Raw genomic sequence first — 22,632 nt, 5'->3', positions numbered from 1 at the left:
ATTTTTCCTTAAATTTTTTGCCATGACAACCCTTTTATATGCGAACTGTGCACCTTAGCCTACAACTCACACCAATCGATGATGAGACCTACTGCATTATGACGGGAGACAAAAATAGCAAACAGAGCTTGCACTGAAGATGAATTAAAAGGCTCCACAAATGTAACAAAAAAAAAAATGATTGAAACATTTTAAAAGCAACAATGTTGTTGTGATGCCAGCAATGTAACACTGGAGTAACAGATTTAGGGGTATATTCAATTGATGCTGGATGCATTCTGACATTTTTTTGCCGGAATGTATCCGGCATCCATTATTTAATCAGTGGCCAAATTCGGATGTCGGATTTGGCCGCTGATTGATTCTCACGCGGCTGTCGTTGGGACCATGTGAGCGGTAGGTTTTCATGTCGGATTGAGATAGCCAGAAACATGGCCCAAACTTTTCGGTTTTGGCTGTGTTTCCGTCAAAAGCAGGTGGATTAGCGGCTATTCTGTTAACCCATTTGGTTTTCAGCGGGTCAGAACACTTCGACCTGCAAGTAAAAAAAAACAGCCATCACTGAATAGGTCGGAACCCCGTCTTTTCGGCAAGACGACAGTGATTGAATATACCCCTTATACTGTTAAAAACAAAACATAAATGATCTATCCTAACAATAGTTAATCTGTTTTAATCCACTAAGAAATGGGACTAAGGGGGGGCATGCATTTTTGGATCACAGCTGTCGATCCCTCACGACAGCTGTGATCCAGGCCAGTTTATATTTTGCCCAACAGCAAATCGGGAGGCGGGATTCAATGTCCCATCTGCCGATTGGCGAAAAGTGGGCGTGTTCACATAAACGACTGTGGATTATCGATCTGCGGCTGGGATTGCGACAATCCACGGCCGATATCAGCAAAACGGGCCCGACAGCTTCTGAAGTCGTGCTCGTTCTGCCATAATCCCTCTTCAATGCTTTTGGTAAAGACAGCATTGAATAGGGACCCCCTAAAGGTGCATAAATGGCACAAAAGTCAAAATGATAGAAGTTTACATTCACAGTGGAATGGTAATCCTACTGTGCTTGACCCTAAACCAGGCATTTCCAAACTGTGGCCCTCTAGCTGTTGTGAAACTACACAACCCAGCATGCCTTTTCATGGTTTCAGCATTGCCTAATAGCAGAACTGTGACAAGGCATGATGGGAATTATAGTTTCACAACAGCTGGAGGGCCCTAGTTTGGACATGCATGCCCGAAACCTGAGTGGGTTAGTGCAGGGTGGTCAACACCATTCATATTGAATCACACCATTGTTGCTCCCATTTACGACTTAGCAATGTAGAGTTTATATCTTTTTTACTGTAGACTAGAGGGGCTAATCCCTTGGTTGGTTTTGCATGTGTTTGCCTGTGAATAAATGATTACAGCACACTTCTGCCTGCATGGTAGCATAAGAGCAACATGGGAAGCAGTTAATTAAATTGTATGTCAATTAAGGAAGGAATACTTACGATAACCACACTTTTTGCATCCAGCTCTGATATTATCTTTGTTTACACCTACAAATAATACAAAGCACTCGGTTACTTCACGATAGTTTACATATAAAAAAATATAATAATAATAATAATAATAAAAAATCTTAAATTGTGGGCTTCTCAGTCACACAGTATCTCTAATGGGTCCCACACACGGTGTGATTTCAGGGTATTTTGTAAGCGACTTCACTAGATTGCTTAGAAAACGCATAGTGATGGCAATGCACAATCCTGCATGTCGTCCGCTCATATTTAGTGCCAGGGATAGAATGCTGAGCACGGATTGCTAAGCACACAACCACCCTGTGTGTGTGGCTTAATGCTGGCTGTTATAATAGAATATCAAAATTCACAGTTCATCTCAGCTTGCTGTGGCCGCAGACTGGTCAGAGTGCCTATGCGGTTCACAGCCAGAAACACCTACAGTGGGTTTGCGTATCATCAGGAACAATGCAACAATGGAAGAAGGTGGTCAGGTCTGATGATTACATTGTCTTCTACATCATGTGGACAGTCAGGTACTTTGTTTGTGCATCATTCACTCAGGGGAGAGATGGCGAGCCAGCACCAGAATCGTAATGCTGTGAGCAATGATCTGCTAAGAAACCTTGGAACCTGGCATTCATGTGGCTGGTACTTTGACATGTACCACCTAAACATTGTTGCATACCAAGTACACCCTGTTACATGCAGAATACAGGACCCTATTACCAGGTCCGGTTACCATCTATGTTGCCACTGGATGCTTGTGGCACTCCCAGATCCATATGTAAGCCACTAGCACAGGGCTGGGCAACACCGGCCCTCCAGATGTTAGTGAACTACACATCCCAGAATGCTTTGTATTAGTTTTGCTATGTGGCCATGCTGAAACTGATGCAAAGCATGCTGGGATGTACAGTGATCAATGGTGATGGTTACAGCGCTTTAAACCTTTTTTATGTGGGGGCAGCTCAACTGAGTAGTCCGTGCTCAATGGTTGTATTAATAAAAGTATTAGTTAAGCGCTCTCCCTTGGTATATTTGGTATGTGGAATGAGTGACAAGATGCTTGTGGTGTAAAATCAAATATAAGTTTATTAAATCAAAAAGCAGTGTATATACATGTACATAAGAATAAACGTGAGTGATGAGTAAGTAAACCTTGGATGAGCCCCTGTGGGGGAATTGGGCTGCCAGCAGGCTCATTTTTACCATAAGCCTGTGGGCTTATGTCTCAAACAGGTTGGGGTGGTGTGTGTGTTGCCATTGATAAGCCCTTGCGGGTATAAGGGGTCAGCAGAACCCTTTAACCATAAGCCTGATGGCTTATGTCTTACGGAGGCAAATGGGCGTGTGGGTGGGGGAAGGGGTATGCCTGTGAGGCGGGTGGGTGGTGCACAGTAGTCCAGAAAACGCAGAATTCACAGGGGGCTGGTGGCAAAGTCAATGGATGGCTGGGTGGGCAGTGCTGGGTGGCGGCGTCCCGCTCCCAGAGATCTTACCCAGTCAGGCAACTTGCAGAGTGTTCGCAGCGGTGCTGTGCTGGATTTCCGGGCTGCTGACATCAGAGCGGCTCCAACATCACTGCCGGCCGGGTGAGCACCTCTCACCTTGGACTGGCTACGCACCGCTGCGAACACTCTGCAAGTTGCCTGACTGGGTAAGATCTCTGGGAGCGGGATGCCGCCACCCAGCACTGCCCACCCAGCCATCCATTGACTTTGCCACCAGCCCCCTGTGAATTCTGCGTTCTGGACTACTGTGCACCACCCACCCACCTCACAGGCATACCCCTTCCCCCACCCACACGCCCATTTGCCTCCGTAAGACATAAGCCATCAGGCTTATGGTTAAAGGGTTCTGCTGACCCCTTATACCCGCAAGGGCTTATCATTGGCAACACACACACCACCCCAAACTGTTTGAGACATAAGCCCCACAGGCTTATGGTAAAAAGGAGCCTGCTGGCAGCCCAATTCCCCCACAGGGGCTCATCCAAGGTTTACTTAATCATCACTCACGTTTATTCTTATGTACATGTATATACACTGCTTTTTGATTTAATAAACTTATATTTGATTTCACACCACAAGCATCTTGTCACTCATTCCACATACCAAATATACCAAGGGAGAGCGCTTAACTAATACTTTTATTAATGCTGGAATGTGTAGTTCATCAACATCTGGAGGGCCGGTGTTGCCCAGCCCTGCACTAGCAGTTAGAAACTCACAATAGTTTTCATGCACATCTCTGTGCCCAAGGCTGACAAGATGGTGTTCTGGCACTAGTGCAGCAGCTTGGTAGGCTTGGGCTGGGTTGCCATCAGAAATAGTAGGGCCCAGTTTAAATGAAAACAGCATGGGCCCTGCACCTGTATAGGTTGTATTCATCCCTGAAAGGCCTGGTGGAATCAGAGATGTAACTATGAGCCCTGGTACCCAAAGTAGGTACATGCTTTTAGGGATGTACTGTGTTTGCCAGCAATCAAAATGTTGACAAGCAGTAGGTGCACCCCCAAAAGTGATACACCGCTATGTTGGCAAGTGCTACTTAGAGCATGTTGCACAGGCAATCAGTAAAGATAATCAAATTTGCTGCCGACACTACCGGCCTTGTCAAGGACGGGGACGAATCGGCCTACAGACAAGAAGTGGACCGATTGGCCTGGTGGTGCAGCAGCAACCATCTAGAGCTCAACTCTCTAAAAACCGTTGAGACGGTAGTGGACTTTAGGAAGAAGTCTGTCGGTGCTCCTCCGCTAACAATTGCTGACAGTGTGGTGTCGCTAGTGGACTCCTTCAAGTTTCTAGGAACCACAATCTCCCGGGACCTTAAATGGGGGCCCAACACTCATACTATTGTTGGAAAAGTGCAGCAGAGGCTATTCTTCCTTAGGCAACTGAGGAAGTTCAACAGAATACCACAGAAGCTTCTGCGCCTCTTCTACTCCGCGATTGTGGAGTCTGTACTGTGCTCCTCAATACTGGTCTGATACGTTGGCGCCGGGCAGGGGGAAAGCCGCTCAGTGTGTATGCACTGAGCGGCTTTCCCCCCAGCGATGTAAATGATCATCGCTGTCCATACATGCTGGGTATAGTCGCCCAGTGTGTATGGACCTAAACAGTTCTGTTCATAATAAGATTAAGGAGGTATAGTTTAAAACTGACCTTTTAAAGTTCAGGATCATTATGTGGCAAATTGTCCATTCATCTAACAATGCTTCTTATTACAACATTGAACTTTATTATATTAATTGATATTGACAATTGAACTACTAAATGTATTATCGGTGATCAGTAATTGATTAATGTTTTTTTAGATGTCAGAACTTATTATAGGTCATTTTTAATAAATATTGATTAATTAATGCTAAATGTGCACTTTCTACTGGCGTTTTAATTGATCTACTGTGAGCCTCAAACACGACAGGAGGTTATTCCACTTATACAACATCTTTTCTGAAAAGCAAATTTTTTCTCAATTTTCCCCTGAACCCATCACCCTCCAATCTCAGTGAATGTCCTAGTGTTGTAATACTTGGTGGATGTTTCTATCATGCGCACCACCCCCTTTCCCTTCCCTGCTCCAAACTGTAAAGATATTTTTTTTTCTGGGTAAGTTGTGTGCTGCAGGCCATGCACCATTTTAGTTGTCCTTTGTACACTCTGTAATGTGATTTGGCCTCCAGAACTGAACACTGTATTCTAGATGAGGCCATACCAGTGACCTATACCGTGACATTATTCATTCTGCTCCATCCTCCCCTCCGTATGCAACCAAGCATCTGCCTTGCCTTCCTCATTGCTTTGTTATAGTGCTTCTTCTACTTTCAGAATACCCTACTCATGGAAAATTGCAAATAAAAGCTGCCAACATGTCACTTACACAAATATCACTTCAACAGTAATACAATGAAAATGGTAGTCATATTGTATAAAACACAGATTATTCACACTATACATACTGACTTAGAATAATATATTATTCACCCACTGTATAATCATATATAAAACATTAATATTTAAATTCAGTCACGGCAGTTCTCTTTCAGAATTGATTCAAACATACTGTAAATTGCAGCTGACTTGAGATACTGAATAAGTGCCATGGTTTTAGAAGCGAAAAAAAGAAAAAAACTTTACATAAATTAGTTTTGCCTAACCAATGTTTGTTTGATAATTTAACATTAAGACAACATTGCAGCAACGATTTCTGTATTAGTCCTTCACTCAGTTATTCACTAAGTTTGAAGACGCCTGCGGTGTATTCAAGGTATGTTGTTTAGCATCCAAGCAGTCGGGATGCTGGCAGACAGAATACAGATTCCACGATTCCAGCATGACTAGCGGCCAGAAGACCAGCGCCAGAATGCAGACATCGATAAAGGTGACAACGTCGGGGAAAGGAAAGTATACTTACCAGACCTCCATAGGGATGCCGGCACCAGTATTCTGACCACCGATTATTCATATGTCATTTCCGTATACAATTTGAATATTTACATATTATATATTTAATTATGTATTCAGACAAAAAAAAACAAAAAACAAAAAAAACACCAACACACACACACACACACACACACACACACACACTCCTGAACCTCTTTTTCACTTCTCCCTCTACATGCTTTTTCTTGGCAAGCTCCTCAGTTCCTTTGCATTTTGCCAAGACCCCTAGTCGAGGATCCCCAAAATCTCTCTCTCCAAAGTCCCCCCTCCCACCCATACACTAGTGCGAGATACCCCGGCAACTCCCCAGCGGGTGGATCTTATGCAGGCCTTTTGCATACGTTGTATCACATGATCCCAATCACCCCTGTGGTATGCTACAAATCCTTGTGGCAGCCATGACTAACTCCGGATCTGATGCGCACGAGACTGCGCAACAAATCGGAAGTAAAACCCATATGATTGGATAATTCACATAATTTGTGCTGATGCATCGAAATCGTGTGCAAAGGGCCCAAAATCATCTATAGCTACCTTTGATTTCAGAAAAAGTTGCATTGTATCATTGCATACTGTATATAGTGGAAGCCAGGGAGCGTGCCAGCCCTCCAGCAGCTCTAACTGCAAGGGACATGGGAAATACAGTAGCTGGCTCCTGGAAAACTGCACTTTTGTAGTGGGAAGTGGAGGTGGGTGCATAATGGAGTGGTACAGAGGGGTGGGAAAGAGCAAAAGCAGAGAATGGGTAGGGATGGATAGAGTGATATTGGGGGCGGAGATTCGACAGGGCAACACCGCAACTGCACGGTAAGCTGCGAGCCTCGCAGTTTACCGAGCAAATCAGAATCAGGCACTAAGTGCATTAGACGTGTAAATGTTTTTCCATTCAATATAAATTTGCACTTTAAAAACCAATAGATAAAAAAAACAACAGTTAATTGGTGGCTGAAGGTCCACTGCTTAGTAAGCATAGCCTTTTCACTGGTCCCTGTCCACATTTGAAACCGTTATTTCACAAGATGTACAAGTAATATTCATGGTGATTTTGTTATTCTGGCTCACTCCTACAGCCCCCACCACTTGTTATGCCATGGCAATGACCGGGTCACTTTTACTAGGATGAACAGATGGATTGATGAAAACATGATAGAATCATTTATGTGTAACTCTGCCCAGTATATAAAAAAAAAAAAAAAAAAAATGAAGCACTACAAATAGGTAACTGCCAAAAAGTTATAGAGGTTATAGAACTTGGATCGAATGCAGTGGAGAATGTTCAGCCAAAAAAAAAAAAATGCTATCCCATACATTACAGGGAAATATTCAAAGGTTTGCGGCTTACATTTACTGCCAGAAAGTCACATAACGACACACTGACTACTCCGCTCTGCACAAGATCTGCGTCTCTCTTCTGCACAGATCACTAGCTCCTATTCACTATTGGAGGACTTTCATTGGGCTGCTCTTACCCTATGGAATGCCCTTCCACAAACAATAAGACTCCGCTAGCCTCCAAACCATCAAGTGTTCCCTGAAAACGCACCTTTTGAGGCAAACCTATCATATTTAGGTTCCACACGCATAACCCTCTGAGGGACTGATGTATTATATAGCTTTTCTTTTGGACTTGCAACTTGGTGGGACTCCTAAGCCATTACTGGTGCCTGTCCTTGCGTTTCCCTCCTATGTCCCTCTAGAACAGTGATTTTCAACCAGTGTGCCGCGGCCAGTTCACAGGTGTGCCGCAGGACAGTGTGTCACGGTGACTCACCAGGACAGGACAAGGGGGAGGCAGGTGAATCGTCCTCCTCTGCGCTGTGTGCGTGCATGTGAGGTGTTGTGCGCGCGCGCAGTGCTGACCTATGGAGCTGACGCCGGGACGTGCCTGTGCGCATTAGGTCATCCTATGCGTTGCAGGCACCAGGCGCAGATGGGAGTCACAAGACTGTTGGAGCCATTTCTGCGCACTGGATGTTTTGAATGCCTGTCCTAGAGGTAAAGGAGGGGCATTTGTGTGTGGCATTTTTAAGGGGAGCTGGCAGGAGGGGCAGGTGTGTGGAATAACTAAGGGGGGGGGGGGGCATGTGTGTGGAATAACTAAGGGGGGGGGGCAGGTGTGTGGAATAACTAATAACTAAGGAAATAATAACAGATCTCAACATATATTAATATATCTGAAAAAAGAGTGAGAGGGCGCCTTCTGGTGCAGTATGTTATTTAAAATAGGATTTTAATACCTACCGGTAAATCCTTTTCTCGAAGTTCTTATGGGATACAGGGAGTCGTTCATAACGATGGGGAAAAGAGCTTATCCGAAGGAGACAGGCACATATAAAAATTTATACAGGGTGTACTGGCTCCTCCCCTCTGCTCCCCTCCCTCTAGCTTCAGTTAAGTGAACTGTGCCGAAGGAGAAGAACAATATGAGAGGAATATGTGTATATTTACCGTGGTGAGATTCATCCAGCACACCCAACATTCAACATAACAGACCACATTAGCAACCCCATAACCTGGGAAGTCTAAGGGCCTAAGAACATGTCAACATGACAACTATTTTGAACTGTGTTCCAACTGGAACAATGCATAGAATAATCACCTAAGTGACCATGTACACTCGTGGACCTTTAAGGTACACTATGTAAGATTAAGTTACCTAGGTAACCTACACCCTATGTCCGCCAGGAACAAGAAGGGTAGCAGAAGGACCTAGAATTGGTCCATATCTCACAAAGTGAGCAAGGCAAACCTCCGCACAGAGGCGGGTGCCCTGTATCCCATAAGAACTTCGAGAAAAGGATTTACCGGTAGGTATTAAAATCCTATTTTCTCTATCATTCTTATGGGATACAGGGAGTCGTTCATAACGATGGGGATATACCAAAGATATCAGAACGGGCGGGATTGTGCGGAACCTATTGCCGCAGCACCGCTTGCCCAAACTGAGTATCCTCAGTGGCCAGAGCATCAAACTTATAAAATTTGACAAAAGTGTGTTGGCCAGACCATGTGGCTGCTCTACACAATTGTAAGGCCGAAACTCCTCGGGCAGCCGCCCAGGATGTCCCCACGGAACGAGTAGAGTGAGCTTTCACCCCAACAGGCATAGGCAGCTTTGCTACCGCATAAGCCTGTTTAATGGTTGCACATATCCATCGTGCAATAGACTGCTTGGAAGCAGGACGTCCAATCTTTTGGGCATCATAAAGGACGAAAAGTCCATCAGTTTTACGACTCCTTGCTGTTCTCCTGATGTAGACACGGAGAATCCTTACTACGTCCAAGGACGTCGGCACCTCAGAATGAGGCCCACCAGCAGGAACCACAATTGGCTGGTTCACATGGAACGCAGACACCACTTTGGGCAGAAAACGCGGGTTAGTACGTAATTCTGCCCTGTCCTCAAAGAATATCAAATAAGGACTCTTGCAAGTCAATGCCCCGAGCTCCGAGACCCTCCTAGCCGAAGCTAGGGCCAGTAAGACCACTGTCTTCCAGGTTAAATATTTCAGGTCAATTTCCTCCAAGGGCTCAAACCAGGAGGATTTAAGGAACTTCAGCACAACATCCAAGTCCCACGGTGGAGTAGGGGCCACAAAAGGAGGTTGTATGTGCAATACTCCTTGCAAAAATGTCTGCACTTCAGGAATATTAGCCAGTTTCCTCTGGAAGAAAACTGATAACGCAGATACCTGCACCTTCAAAGAGCCTAGGCGTAGGCCAAGATCCAGACCAGCTTGAAGAAAGCTAAGAAATCTTTCAAGTCTGAACTCTGATGGAGAAAACTTTCCCTGTTCGCACCAACCCACATATCTTTTCCAGATATGGTGGTAATGTGCAGCTGTTACCGGTTTCCTTGCACTTGTCATAGTTCTGATGACCGAAGTGTGAAACCCCTTCTGAGTCAGGATCTGCCGTTCAACTTCCAGGCCGTCAAACGCAGCTGTTCCAAGGCCTGGAAGACGCATGAGGTCCTTGCATGAGTAGATCTCTTTGCAGGGGTAGGCGCCACGAGTCCCTTTGCAGACTTAGAAGTTCCGGGTACCACGTTCTTCGTGGCCAGTCTGGGGCCACCAGAATAACCTCGGTTCCTTCTCTCCTTATCTTCCTTAGCACCCGAGCCACTAGGGGAATCGGTGGGAAGACATAGACCAGGCTGTTGAACGTCCACGGTATGGAGAGGGCGTCCACTCCTTCTGCCTGAGGGTCTCTTGCCCTCGAGAAGTACCTGGATACTTTCCAGTTGTTTCTTGATGCCATCAAGTCTACCAGTGGGGTCCCCCACCGAGCCACCAGAGAATTGAATACCTGGTGGTGTAGACTCCATTCCCCGGGGTGGAGCTCGTGGCGACTGAGGAAGTCTGCTTCCCAGTTGTCCACCCCGGGTATGAAGATGGCCGAGAGCGCTTGGCAATGACTCTCTGCCCAGGACAGGATCTTCGATGCTTCCCTCATACAGGGCCTGCTCTTGGTCCCGCCCTGTCTGTTCAGGAATGCCACCGTGGTGGCGTTGTCTGATTGTATACGGACCGCCTGACCGCAGAGGAGAGGGCCCGCCTTCAGAAGTGCGTAATACACAGCACATAACTCCAGGCTGTTGATATGGAGGCGTGTTTCCCATAGGGTCCACTTGCCCTGAAAGGACTGACCCATGGTCACTGCCCCCCATCCCGTGAGGCTTGCATCCGTGGTGACTAAGACCCAATCCTGGATGCCAATCCGACGCCCTGCCAGCAGGTTGGGCGTGTGGAGCCACCACTGTAGTGACAGTCTGGTCCGAGATGACAACGCAATGCGCCGGTGCATCTGATGGTGTGAACCGGACCACTTCGCTAGGAGATCGAGCTGGAAAATCCTGCTGTGAGACCTCCCGAATTGGAGAGCCTCGAAAGAGGCGACCATCTTTCCCAATAGGACAATGCACTGGTGTACTGTCACCTGGGGGGTCCTTAGCAAGTCTGTGACCAGCCGCTGGATGTCCAACACCTTGTCCTGTGGCAGGGACACTCTCATGAGAGCTGTGTCCATCACCATGCCCAGGAACTGGAGTCTCTGTGAAGGGATCAGAGAAGACTTTGCCAGATTCAGGAGCCAACCATGGCCCGACAGGGTCTGTATGGTAACTTGTAGAGCTGTCTGTAGTTCCTGTGGCGACCGCGCCTTTACCAACAGGTCGTCCAAGTATGGTATCACGCAGATACCCTTTTTTCTTAAAACCATCATCATCTCCGCCATCACCTTGGTGAATATGCGCGGGGCTGAGGACAAGCCGAATGGCAGTGCGCGAAACTGATAGTGCTCGTTTAACAGCGCAAACCTCAGGTATTTCTGATGAGGGGGCCATATTGGGATGTGAAGGTAGGCGTCCTTCACATCTAGGGACGCCAAGAACTCCCCCTCCTCCAGTGCCGCTATCACGGCCCGCAAGGACTCCATCTTGAATTTGGTTACTTTCAAGAAGGGATTCAGGGATTTTAAGTTCAGAATTGGGCGCACTGACCCGTCCGGTTTCGGAACTACAAATAGGTTCGAGTAATAACCCTGCCCCCTCTCTAGGGGAGGGACCCGGGTTATAACCTTGGCCTGCACCAGCTTTTGGATTGCTTGCTGCAACACCACTTGGTCCTCTGGGGACGCTGGGAGGCCTGATTTGAAGAACCTCTGAGGTGGCTGAACTGCAAACTCCAGCTTGTAGCCGTGCGTAATAAGAGCCTGTACCCAAGAATTGAGGCACGAGGCTTCCCAAACCTGGCCGAAGAACGCCAGTCTGGCTCCCACCTCTGCCGGAGCTAATGGTGGAGCCCCACCGTCATGCTGCGGGTTTTCCTGCAGCTGCCCCAGATGGCCGCTCTGCGGTGGCCGAAGCGGAAGGCTTCCTGAATTTACCACGGGAGCCTCTTGCAGCGTTTGAACCACCTCTTGCTTTAGGGTGGAATTTACTAGCCCGAAAGGACTGCTGCTGGGAGTGAGCCTGAAAAGGACGCTTTGGCGCCTGTGGAGTGGATGGCAGGAAAGTGGACTTTCCCGCCGTGGCTTTAGAGATTAATTCGTCTAAATCACTCCCAAATAACCTGCCACCTGTGAAGGGGAGGTTTTCTACACTCCTTTTGGAGTCAGCGTCAGCAGCCCACTGCCGGAGCCAGAGGGATCTGCGCCCAGACACTGCCATGGCTGAGTTACGGCCGTTAATGGCACCTAACTCCTTCTGCGCTTCACACAGAACTTTAGCAGTGTCCTGAATATGGTGTAATTTTTCAGACACCTGCGCAACTGTCATGTCGCCCAGAAGACCTTCCTGTATCTGGGAGGCCCACGTGTATATGGACTTGGCCATATAGCAACTAGCTAATACAGGACGCTGACACGCGCCACTAGCAGTAAAAATGGACTTCAAAGTGTTTTCAACCTTTCTGTCCGTGGTGTCTTTAAGTGAAGACGACCCTGGTACTGGGAGTACCATCTTTTTGGCTAAGCGAGACACAGAAGCATCAACCTCTGGTGGCTCCTCCCACACCTTACGTCCCTCAGGATCGAAGGGAAACGTGGACTTAAACTTTTTTGCCACTTTAAACCTCATTTCTGGGTTATTCCACGCTGACTTGAATGTACTTTCCAGGTCAGCCTGCTCAGGGAAAACCACCTGTTGCCTTTTCTGTGTAGCAAAGAAGGTATCACCTGCTGTGGATTCAGCTAAGGGAAGGTCCAACACCTCCCTGATTGCCATAATCAATGGCTCTGTGCCCCGCAGTAGTGACTGTGAAGCATCAGGCTCGTCATCACCTGCGTCTGCATCATCCATATCATCACCATCATCCCCATCATCAGCCCCGGAATCAGGGGTTTGAGAGGGGGTCTTTCTCTTACGAGTATCCCCAGGGGTGGGAGTAATTACATCCACTCTGGCAGAGAGGACAGCCAGCTCCCTTTGTACTCTCTGGGTCTGTGCTGCAGTAGCAGTTAACTGTGTAGTTACAGTCTCAAGCATGGTTTTTATACCTGTAGCCCAGGCTGGCTCCTGTGAGCTGTCCTGTGTGCTACTTTGCTGCCCAGTTAGTTGTGGGGGGACCCCAGTACTTTGAGGGGACATGCATGACTCACAAGTAACCTGTGATGAAGATGCTGGCACAAACTTATCACTGCACACCATACATGTAAGTTTCCTCACCATTGTGACAAACAAACAGTCTCCCCTCACACAGCGCGCACACACAGTGGATATGCAGTGTGAAATTAACCAGATAAATACTATGTGTAGCCTTATCTGATCTGTACAGCTTAACAAGCCAGTGGGGTGGTGTACAGAGGATAATGGAGGAGACCAATACACCTGATAACCTTAGCTCTCCGATTAGAAGAGCTGGTAATACAGTACAGTATCAATAACAGTACTTTACAGTGTAAGCAGGCAAGTGCACAAGTACACAAGCGCTGAAAACCTGAAGCTGTCTCTGCAAGCAGATTCCCTCTGATCCACACCGCTGAGGAGTGTCTGGAGCAGTATAATGGCGTTTCCAGCAGCCAGGGAAGAAGCAGGAAGCAGGTTTTGGCGCCCTCACAGAGCTGGTCTCACTCTGGGTAAGCTCCGCCCAGCGTAATGGCGCCGGAGCTTACCTGCGTTTTATACTGAGACTGACATTGGGGAATGTCCAAATCCTCTTTGGTAACTGCCCTGGACAAAACAGGAACTGTACCCTGTCTCAGTGTAGGCAGGGGGTTACGCGGTCCCTGTGCAGGGCACCGCCATACCGCCGCCATTTTGCCGCACAAAAACCCGGGGACCCCACGGCGGGGGACCCCGGGGTAATACTCACCACAGACGTCTTCAGACTGGACTAGGGGTGTGCGGCGTGCCAGGGGTGTGCGCGCTGCAGCGCAATGCCCGCGGTAACATCACCCACTCAGGACGGTGGTCCTGTGGCAGGGACAGCTCGGTACCTTGAAGTGGCCAGCAGCTGAACCCTTCCCCTAGTCTCCCACGACGCAGGACTGCTGTTAAGTCCAAACAGCAGCCCCAAAATAATAAAGAAAATAAAACAGAAGAAAAACTCTCTGGAGCTCTTCCTGATGCGTGCTTCTCAAACTGAAGCTAGAGGGAGGGGAGCAGAGGGGAGGAGCCAGTACACCCTGTATAAATTTTTATATGTGCCTGTCTCCTTCGGATAAGCTCTTTTCCCCATCGTTATGAACGACTCCCTGTATCCCATAAGAATGATAGAGAAATATAGGTCCCTTCACCTTTTTGTGGGAATCACCCCAGATATAAATATAAGTACCGTTTCTAGTGGTCTCCAAACCACTCTAGATTTCGTTCAAATTTGCAATATGTCCTCAGGTAGCTAGTATGTCTGGTCCTTGGTTTAGGCTCTCAGATTCTCACCCAGCCCGTTCACCACAGGAAAGGAAAAGAGAGTTGCAATAGCATAATATTGTAACACACAAAATTTATTTCACGCAAAAGATGACATTAAATGCCCGTACAGTGTAAAAACATTTAAAAGCTTATCTGGAGTAGTGTTCCCCCTAGGAATTTTTGGGGGCAGGGTGCCGCTGTACGGGATGGGGGCGGACCGGGCCCACCGACGTCATCGTTGTAGGCGGGCCCGGGCCGCCGCGTCACCAGAGGAGGTGTGCCCGGGCCGCCGCGTCACCAAAGCGGGCGTGCCCGGGCTTCCTCCGTCTGGCCCCGCCGAAGTCCATGAGCTGCCGAGATTGTGGTGCCTGGAGCTTCCCCGGGCACAACATTAGTCAGGCAGCAGGCTCTTTTAGCGGGGCGCTGCTGGAGGGGCAGGGCGCATTTTGCCCTTTAGAAATCGGGCAGGGCGCGGCGCAGCGCCCCGCTAAAACAGCCTTGCGGGAACACTATGGAGTTTATGTGAGGTCAGATCTTCTTAGTCACCAGTTCTTAGTTGCCTCTACGCGTTTCATCCCCCACCAGAACGGCTTGGACTTCGTCAGGAGTATAACCCATAGGAGCTCCCTAGCTCCTATTTATACCTCTGTTAATGGATACCTAATTGGAATGGGGATCCCACCAGAAACAGCTTCCTATTTCCTGTTTCCGGTCTGTGGAACACATATCCCGCCCCTTTCGGGTGTCCCGTGACCCGCACACTACTTCCGGTATCACGGCAAAACGTCCCGACTCTCCTTAATAAGAGATTCATTCCCTGAATTAGGTTACCCACCAAAACTTTTTTAAAAACTTTCTCTAACGTCCATTATGGAATACTGGGGTTCAATACTATGGGGATAGAGATCCTCCGCAGGAGAGACAGGCACATAAGATCTTTCAGTGTGGGTGCACTGGCCCCTCCCCTCTATCCTCCCTCCACTAGTCAGTTTAGAAAAATGTGCCTCAGGAGAGGCTGCACTACTGGGAGCTCCAGAGAGATTTTTCAACATTATGTTTTAGTTTGTTATTTTGGGGCGCTGCTTTTAGACCTAGGCAGCAGTCCTGCTTCGAGGGTGCCAGGGGAAGGGTCAGTCACTGGCCTCTTCAGGCGCAGAGCTGCCCTGCTGCAGGACTTTGTCCTGAGAGAGGTTTCTGTCACCGCACAGCATTGCGCTGGGGCGAGCAGACCTCCCAGCTGCCGCACACCCCTGGCAGGGTCTGAAGACTACAAGTGGTGAGTACTGGTCGGGGTCCCCACAGGGGGTACCCCGACTTTATGTGCGGCAAGATGGCAGTGACAGTAGCGGCGGACCTCTTGCAGGTACCACGCGAACCCCCCATCTTTTATATATTTGCTGGCAGGTACAGATAGCCACTGGACCACCAGGGCTATGGCAATGTCTGGTTTTTGCATAAAACACAGATAAGCCTAAAAATGCCAGCTTTTTAATGCTAAAAGCACCAGCTCCGTTTTAGGGGCGGGGCTTAGCTCAGAGTGGGACCAGGCTCTGCTAGGCAAGACTTCCTGCATGCTGAGGTAGCCATTAACAGCTCCTCATCGGTGGGGTTGATCTGGGATCCTTCTGCCTGCAGTTATAGCACTAATTAACACTTACATTGTGTTTGCCTAGCATATGAATATTGCATAGCACTGTTTTTCTGAAGAATTACTGTGTGTTTTACTGTGAACCAGCTCTCTCCAATCTGTGAGCTCAGGTTACAGGGTGCCCTGCTTTCCCAAGTAGCTCTGTTTACCCCACACTGGCTAGTTAAGATATTAGTCTTTAACACATAGCCAAAGAACACTTACAAATCAGTGTGTGTGTGTGTGTGTGTGTGTGTGTGTGTGTGTGTGTGTGTGTGTGTGTGGTGTGGCTGAGTCTCCAGCTTCACAATGGTGAAGCACCTGACCTGCATGGTGTGCAGCACCAAGTTTATCCCTGCCTCACAGTCACAGGTTACCTTTGAACCATGTATGTCTCCACAGCCTAGTGGGACTACCCCTCTGGCTAGTGGTGTGCCCCCACAATATAGTGGGGCGTCACAGGGAGAAAATGAGCCCGCATGAGCCAGCAGCATTAAAACGCTGTTAGACTCAGTCTAATCCCAGCTAGCTGCTAATACAAAGCAGACTCAGAGGGTGCAGAAGGATTTAGCCATCCTGTCAGCTAGGGTGGGTATCATCACTCCTTTTCCCAGCCAGTCTAGCCAGCCTCAGAAACGGCCCTTGTCGGCTGTGGCCTCTGATACAGATGAGGATGATATCATTGATGAGGGGGAGGAGTTGCAGGATCAGGAGCCTGTACAAGAACAGGCACCAGTACATGGCCCTGAGCCTCTTATCAGAGCTATTAGGGAGGTCTTAGAGCTCCCTCTAAAGGAAGTCACGGAGGGTGTCTCTTTCTTTATGACACAGAAAAAGCAGTCTCACAACCAACAGCGTGTCAAATCACTTTCTACAGATCCACAACAAAGATCCATCAGGCTTAAGGCCCATACACACTTGAAGATTTTCATTTCAAAAGACTTTGCCAAAATCTGTGATAGATATATCTTTCACCAAAGTAGTGCATACACACTGAGCTATTTTCCCCAAAGAGCGAGAGATTTTCAGGAGGCAAAAGACTTTGCTGAAAATCTTTCATTATAAATGGGCTGGGTTTGAATTCCAAGGGTTCCATACAGATGGAGCCGGCCTCTTTCTTGCAGGGGCTGGCTATTCTATCGCCAGCGGCTGGCTCTCGCCAGGGGCGTGTACGCACGAGACGCTTGCGCGCGCCCCGTGGCTACGGAGCTTTCTCCGCCGCCTCCCCTGATGCCCCTCGCCGCCCGACCCACATCGCCGCCGTCAAGGGACTGCCACCAATGTATATCTATTTAAATAAGAAGGGTTTTTGTTCGCAAGGAGCAAACTAAAAGACAAATGTGCCTTTTTGGGCGCACTCTTTTATATATTGTAAATGAGATATGATTAATTATTTAATACATAACTTTTATTAGACTTAACACCTAAAATATTTTGGAGGCAATATTGGTTACTCATTTCAACAGTCAAATCCGTATTGTACCTCTATTATCAAAACATAATAAAAATTTATTTAAAAAAAGATGGAATTGTTTAGACTTCATGCTTATCTTGTGTTGTCTATAATATCTCTTCAATAGACTTTATCATCAAATACACCATATTGGCTTCCTTAGTCTCTCACAATAACCATCTCAAAAATTGCACATATTAATATATCTGCACAACAATGTATTGTTACTATTTTTTAAAAGATAACAATTTTTTATATTTTATTTAAAAATGTTTTCGCATAAATGTCCTCAGAAGCCCACGTGAAATAGTGCTCCCACAACCGGTGGCTCCTGTGTATCTACTATTTGAACACCCTGCCTGTGTTACTGGCTGGATATTGGCTAGGAGTCTCCTCCCTAGTTACTAGGCCAGCCCCTGATCGGCACAGTTGGAATCTGGCCGAAGCTGAGGTGTACAAGTAACCTTGCGGCAATGGTGTCATTTGAGAATACCAGGTTGGTTGTATATGGGAGCTAAGATATAGATCACTTCTGCTTTCCACTCCAGCACAATGTGCCCCCTGATGCTTTTCAGTATTGCAGGGATAGCATCAAGGGCTGGGTGGATGAGCGAGTGATGGAAAAGGTGGATACCAATAGCAAAGTGTCAGATCACCTGTCAGCCAGACTTCTGCTTTCAGGGATCTGTCAAGACATCAAATCCCTGATGAGAGAGTCTTTTGTTGTCAGGTGTATGTCTGGCGAAAAGGTGTTTTATTAAGGTTTAAGATAGAAAAGTGCCCAGTATTAGACCAGTAGGATTTAGAATGGACGATAACCTAATACAATCTAAATTGCCTAGCACCCATAGGTGTAGTGATTCCCAGTGCCACAGGGGATGTTATCTCTTTGAGTGTTTAGTCACTAAAAATTACTCTGAAAATATGTAGGGTTTTGTGTCCACTATACCCTATTCCTCTGAGGCAGGGTTGTATAGGTTAGGTTAGACCCGACACACCTCATATATTGATTTTACGGTACTCTTTACCTAGAAGGGCGCCAGCGATTGAAATCGCGGTCGTCGGGGGTAAAAATCGCGGTCATCGCGGGTAAATCGGGATGGCCGCGATGACCGCGATTTTCCCATAGGGAACAATGTTAAAACGGCAGATTGACCGCGATTTTACTGTTAAATGCCTCAATGGACCCGATTTGGGGCCAAATAGGCCAAATTAACCCTTAAATGTCCCCCCAAATTTTTAACGCCACCCCACGATCCACGCCAACCCGAAGCGTGGCGAGCGCAGCGAGCCCGCGAGGGGCGGCGGTACGCGTCCTCCGACCTTTTCATGCCCTACTATCCACTAGGGCGTGGTGTGAGAATATAATAGTGTGGCGAGCGCAGCGAGCCACCGAGCCCGAAGCGTGGCGAGCGCAGCGAGCCCCGCGAGGGGACGCGGATACCTTCACAGGTAGACGCGTCCCCTCGCGGGCTTCACAGGTGTCCGCCTCGCCACGGACACCTGTGAAGCCCGCGAGGGGACGCGCATAACTGTGAAGGTATCCGCGTCCGCTCGCCACGCTTCGGGCTCGGTGGCTCGCTGCGCTCGCCACACTATTATATTCTCACACCACGCCCTAGTGGATAGTAGGGCATGAAAAGGTCGGAGGACGCGTACCGCCGCCCCTCGCGGGCTCGCTGCGCTCGCCACGCTTCGGGTTGGCGTGGATTGTGGGGTGGCGTTAAAAATTTGGGGGGACATTTAAGGGTTAATGGGCTCTGTGGCCCATTTAACATTGATTCCTATGGCCAAATCGGGTGGATTGAGCTATTTAACAGTAAAATCGGGTCCATCGCGCCTTTTAACATTGATTCCTATGGAAAATCGGGAGCATCGCGTCGCGGGCATTGCGGGTACATTTATGGCCGGCCGCGACGCGACCGACACGATTTCCATGTTTAACATTGGTTTCAATGGGAAATCGCGGGCATCGCGTCGGTCGCGTCGCGGCCATACATAAATGTACCCGCGACGGGCGCCCTTCTAGGTAAAGAGTACCGATTTTACATCTATTTTATAGGCAAACAAATCAAATCTCACGTCCACTAAATTGGATGGTGTGTACAGAAAATCTGTCACTCACAGAGTCCAGCAATCAATTGTAAAACATTGTTAGTAATTATATTCAAAACATGTCCTTTCTACAATACCCATTGATTCGTTCATTTAGCTGTCAGATCATGTATAAACAGATAGCATGTGTATCAGTTATGCAGTACACGTTTCCTGCTGATCACCTATAAGTTTAACTCTATTATAGCTGTTTTGGCAATTTCCAATGTGTAGCGATCCCTCAGCAATCACTGTCACTGAGAACCTCTCACTGATTCACACCAACAGATAAAGCATCCAGATCGCCCACATCCAGCTGTTACTCATTTGACCCAGTTGTTGATAGTAAATACCGCGGTTTGTTCTCAAAATTATTATTAATAATAATAATATATACTGCAGTAGTGGTCACAGGGTTTCACCAGAAAGTCATACTTCTATTAATCTTTATAGCACAACTATTGTAACATGGAGAAACCTTTGCTGCATGTCTCAAATCAATTAGAATCTGACATAGATATCCTGCTCACGGCTGGCAGTAATTCACAATCACCGCTGGACAGGTCAATTTTTTGTCACAGGGTGTTAATCTATCTGGCACACTTTTATAACAGATACCTTTGCTATAGGTTTAACTCAGTTCCAAACTGACATCAAAAAAATCATCTTTTACAAATGTAATATACGGGGAAAAGAAAGAGGACATTTACTATTTTATGCCCATCCCAGCAATTGCTAATGCATGAGGGGAAGGAGTGAATCTCCTATTAAACGCCCGGACAGTTTGAATAACTGCTGGGCAGCGCGGACCACTCGCCGGCTCAGTAGGAGCTGCGGCGGGTGTTACCTTCCCGGAGCGGCAGGTGTCTCAGGCTGAATCCTCGCCGTACAATACTCGCTCCGTTCGTCTGCTGCTACCCCCGGGTGATGTGCTCGGTGGCTGGAGTGGCTGATACGCGTTTCGCCCGGTCGGCTTCCTCAGTCCGCCATCTTGGTTGTGGGCACTCGCCCACTTCTTATTCATTGCTGTTTGTGCACCTATTGGATGAGGTGTTTGACTGACAACTATCGGTAGCCTATAGGCTCCCTGCTCTAATTGTTATAGCCCCTTGTGTGTTTCTCTGACACATTTTGGTTTAATATGTAGCAAATAAATTGAGGTTTGTAGGTTAAGTCCATTCTAAGTTTTATTATACTTAGAAAGTAACCATCATGTAATTTGGCAACATTTCATTCATGTTTTAGATACCCTTACAAGGTGAAACGGGGATACTGGTAATAATAGTGCTGGGGATTTTGTGCAATTACACTATTTATTCCGATGGCTGTCATGTGGGAATAGTAAGCTAGATGTTCACTATTTATGCCATATTTTGCTCTGTCAGGGCTCCCTATGCCATGCTATATATGTTGTTATATCTGTGCCTTCATTGCCTGTTTTTTGTATATATGTATATATACCTGAAGAGGGAATTCCTATGGTATCCTGCTGGGATAATTAGTTGACAGGAAAGTGAGTTACACCAGATCTCTCCATTGTAGGTTCTTCTTGTAGTGGTTATTAAACTGGTATTATTTGAACTGAGGTTCCAATTATCAAATAGTCTATTATTGTTTGTTATTACAACCTTAACTACAAGTTTAATTCGTGTATATTTGGTGTTTCTCCAGGGCTTTATTATGGTCCTGTTCTCGTTGTGAATTCAGTGGATCTAAAGATTGGCGGAGTGAAAGAGATTGTGATCATATATAGTTTGTGATATATAGTGCTATATTACATAAAAAACCAGCTTTAATGTCTTGTGATTATTCATATTGCGTGCTACTGTCAGTGAAAGTCATGCTAAGTGCATATTAGGAACAAGGTTTGCAGTGTTGCAGTGTATACCTGATACACTGATGGTTTTCGTGCACCTGCCTTATCGTGAATATAAATAAATATACAATATATATTGCTTCATCCTAAATGAAAACGTGCTGCGAACTAAAAAAAGATGTGAATAAAAAAGCATAATCAAACTGAGTGTGGGTGAAAATAACTATTAGGAGTGAAAGGATATAACAAGTAAATGTGAAAAATATAATTAAAAATTCTATAAAGAAATATATAGAAAAATATGCTGTAAAGCGTGCATCCGCCTTTTTCTTCTGATCCTACTGTCATTTTGTATTCTTCTGTTTCTTTTTGGTATATATTGATGTTTTTGTTCAACTGTCATATTTTTTATAGGAAGGCTGCATAATTGATGTTATCGTTTAGGCCTCCAGGTGTAAGCGAACCCAGCTGGAATATCCATTTGCTTTCCTTTTTTGATAATGCCTGCATCAGGTCCCCTCCTCTTAGGCCCAGTTTAATCTGTTCCAAGCCCCAGATCTGAAAGCTGGTTGATTTTCCTGCATGCTTATATAAGAAATGTCTTGCCACTGTTGTTATCTGTTTCATTTTTGTTAGATCTGTGGCAGCATTCCTAATATTGCCCAGGTGTTCCAATGCTCTTTGTTTCAACATGCGGGAGGTCATCCCAACATATTTTAAGTTGCAGCTACACGTGATGCAACAAATTACGTTTTTGCTTCTACAATTGAAGTAGTCCCTTATTTGCATGATTTTTCCGTATTTGTCTTCCACCTCGGTGACTTTGCTAATCAGTGGACAGATCTTACATCCTCCGCAGGGGTAGCTGCCAATGGTTGTTTTGGTTTTTCCTATTGCATTGGTATTATGGCTATGGACCAGTTGGTCCTTCAGGCTTGGGGCCCTCCTCCAGCTCATATTGACCTTTGATCCCAGTTTCTCTGCCAGATCGTCATCATTTAATAAGATCGGCCAATGTTTTTGTAGAATGTACCTGATCTCTTTCCATTCTGAACAAAAATTCCCAACAAATCTGATCGTATTTTGTTCCTTTAGAGGAATTGGGTCTTTTGACTTGTATAGTATCTGTTCTCTTGTTGTTACCGAGACCATGTGCCTGGCTTTCTTAATAGATCTCATTGAATAACCTCTTTCCTTCAATCTCAGAGTCAGATCCTCGCAACTCGATTGGTACATGTCATCGTCCGAGCAGTTCCTTCTCAGGCGTAAAAATTCACCTTTCGGGATATTCGCCATTGTTGGCGGGAAGTGTGCGCTCGTTCTGTGGAGA

The 22,632-nt window shown here is 46.8% G+C and overlaps 1 protein-coding gene across 1 annotated transcript in view; it reads right to left on the bottom strand.

Moving 5' to 3' along the window:
* The window catches only part of SREK1IP1 (SREK1 interacting protein 1), a 115,742-nt gene that overhangs the window by 71,434 nt on the left and 21,676 nt on the right, over positions 1–22,632 (bottom strand). The window contains exon 2 of the mRNA XM_083153045.1: positions 1,500–1,547. Within this exon, the coding sequence (XP_083009171.1) occupies positions 1,500–1,547 (48 nt within the window). The remainder of the gene's footprint in view (positions 1–1,499; positions 1,548–22,632) is intronic.

This window comes from Crinia signifera, chromosome 1 (genome assembly GCF_055691185.1).
Source record: "Crinia signifera chromosome 1, ASM5569118v1, whole genome shotgun sequence".
NCBI lineage: Eukaryota > Metazoa > Chordata > Amphibia > Anura > Myobatrachidae > Crinia > Crinia signifera.
The sequence above is the reverse complement of the archived record's forward strand: the minus strand, read 5'-3'. Positions and strand labels throughout refer to the sequence as shown.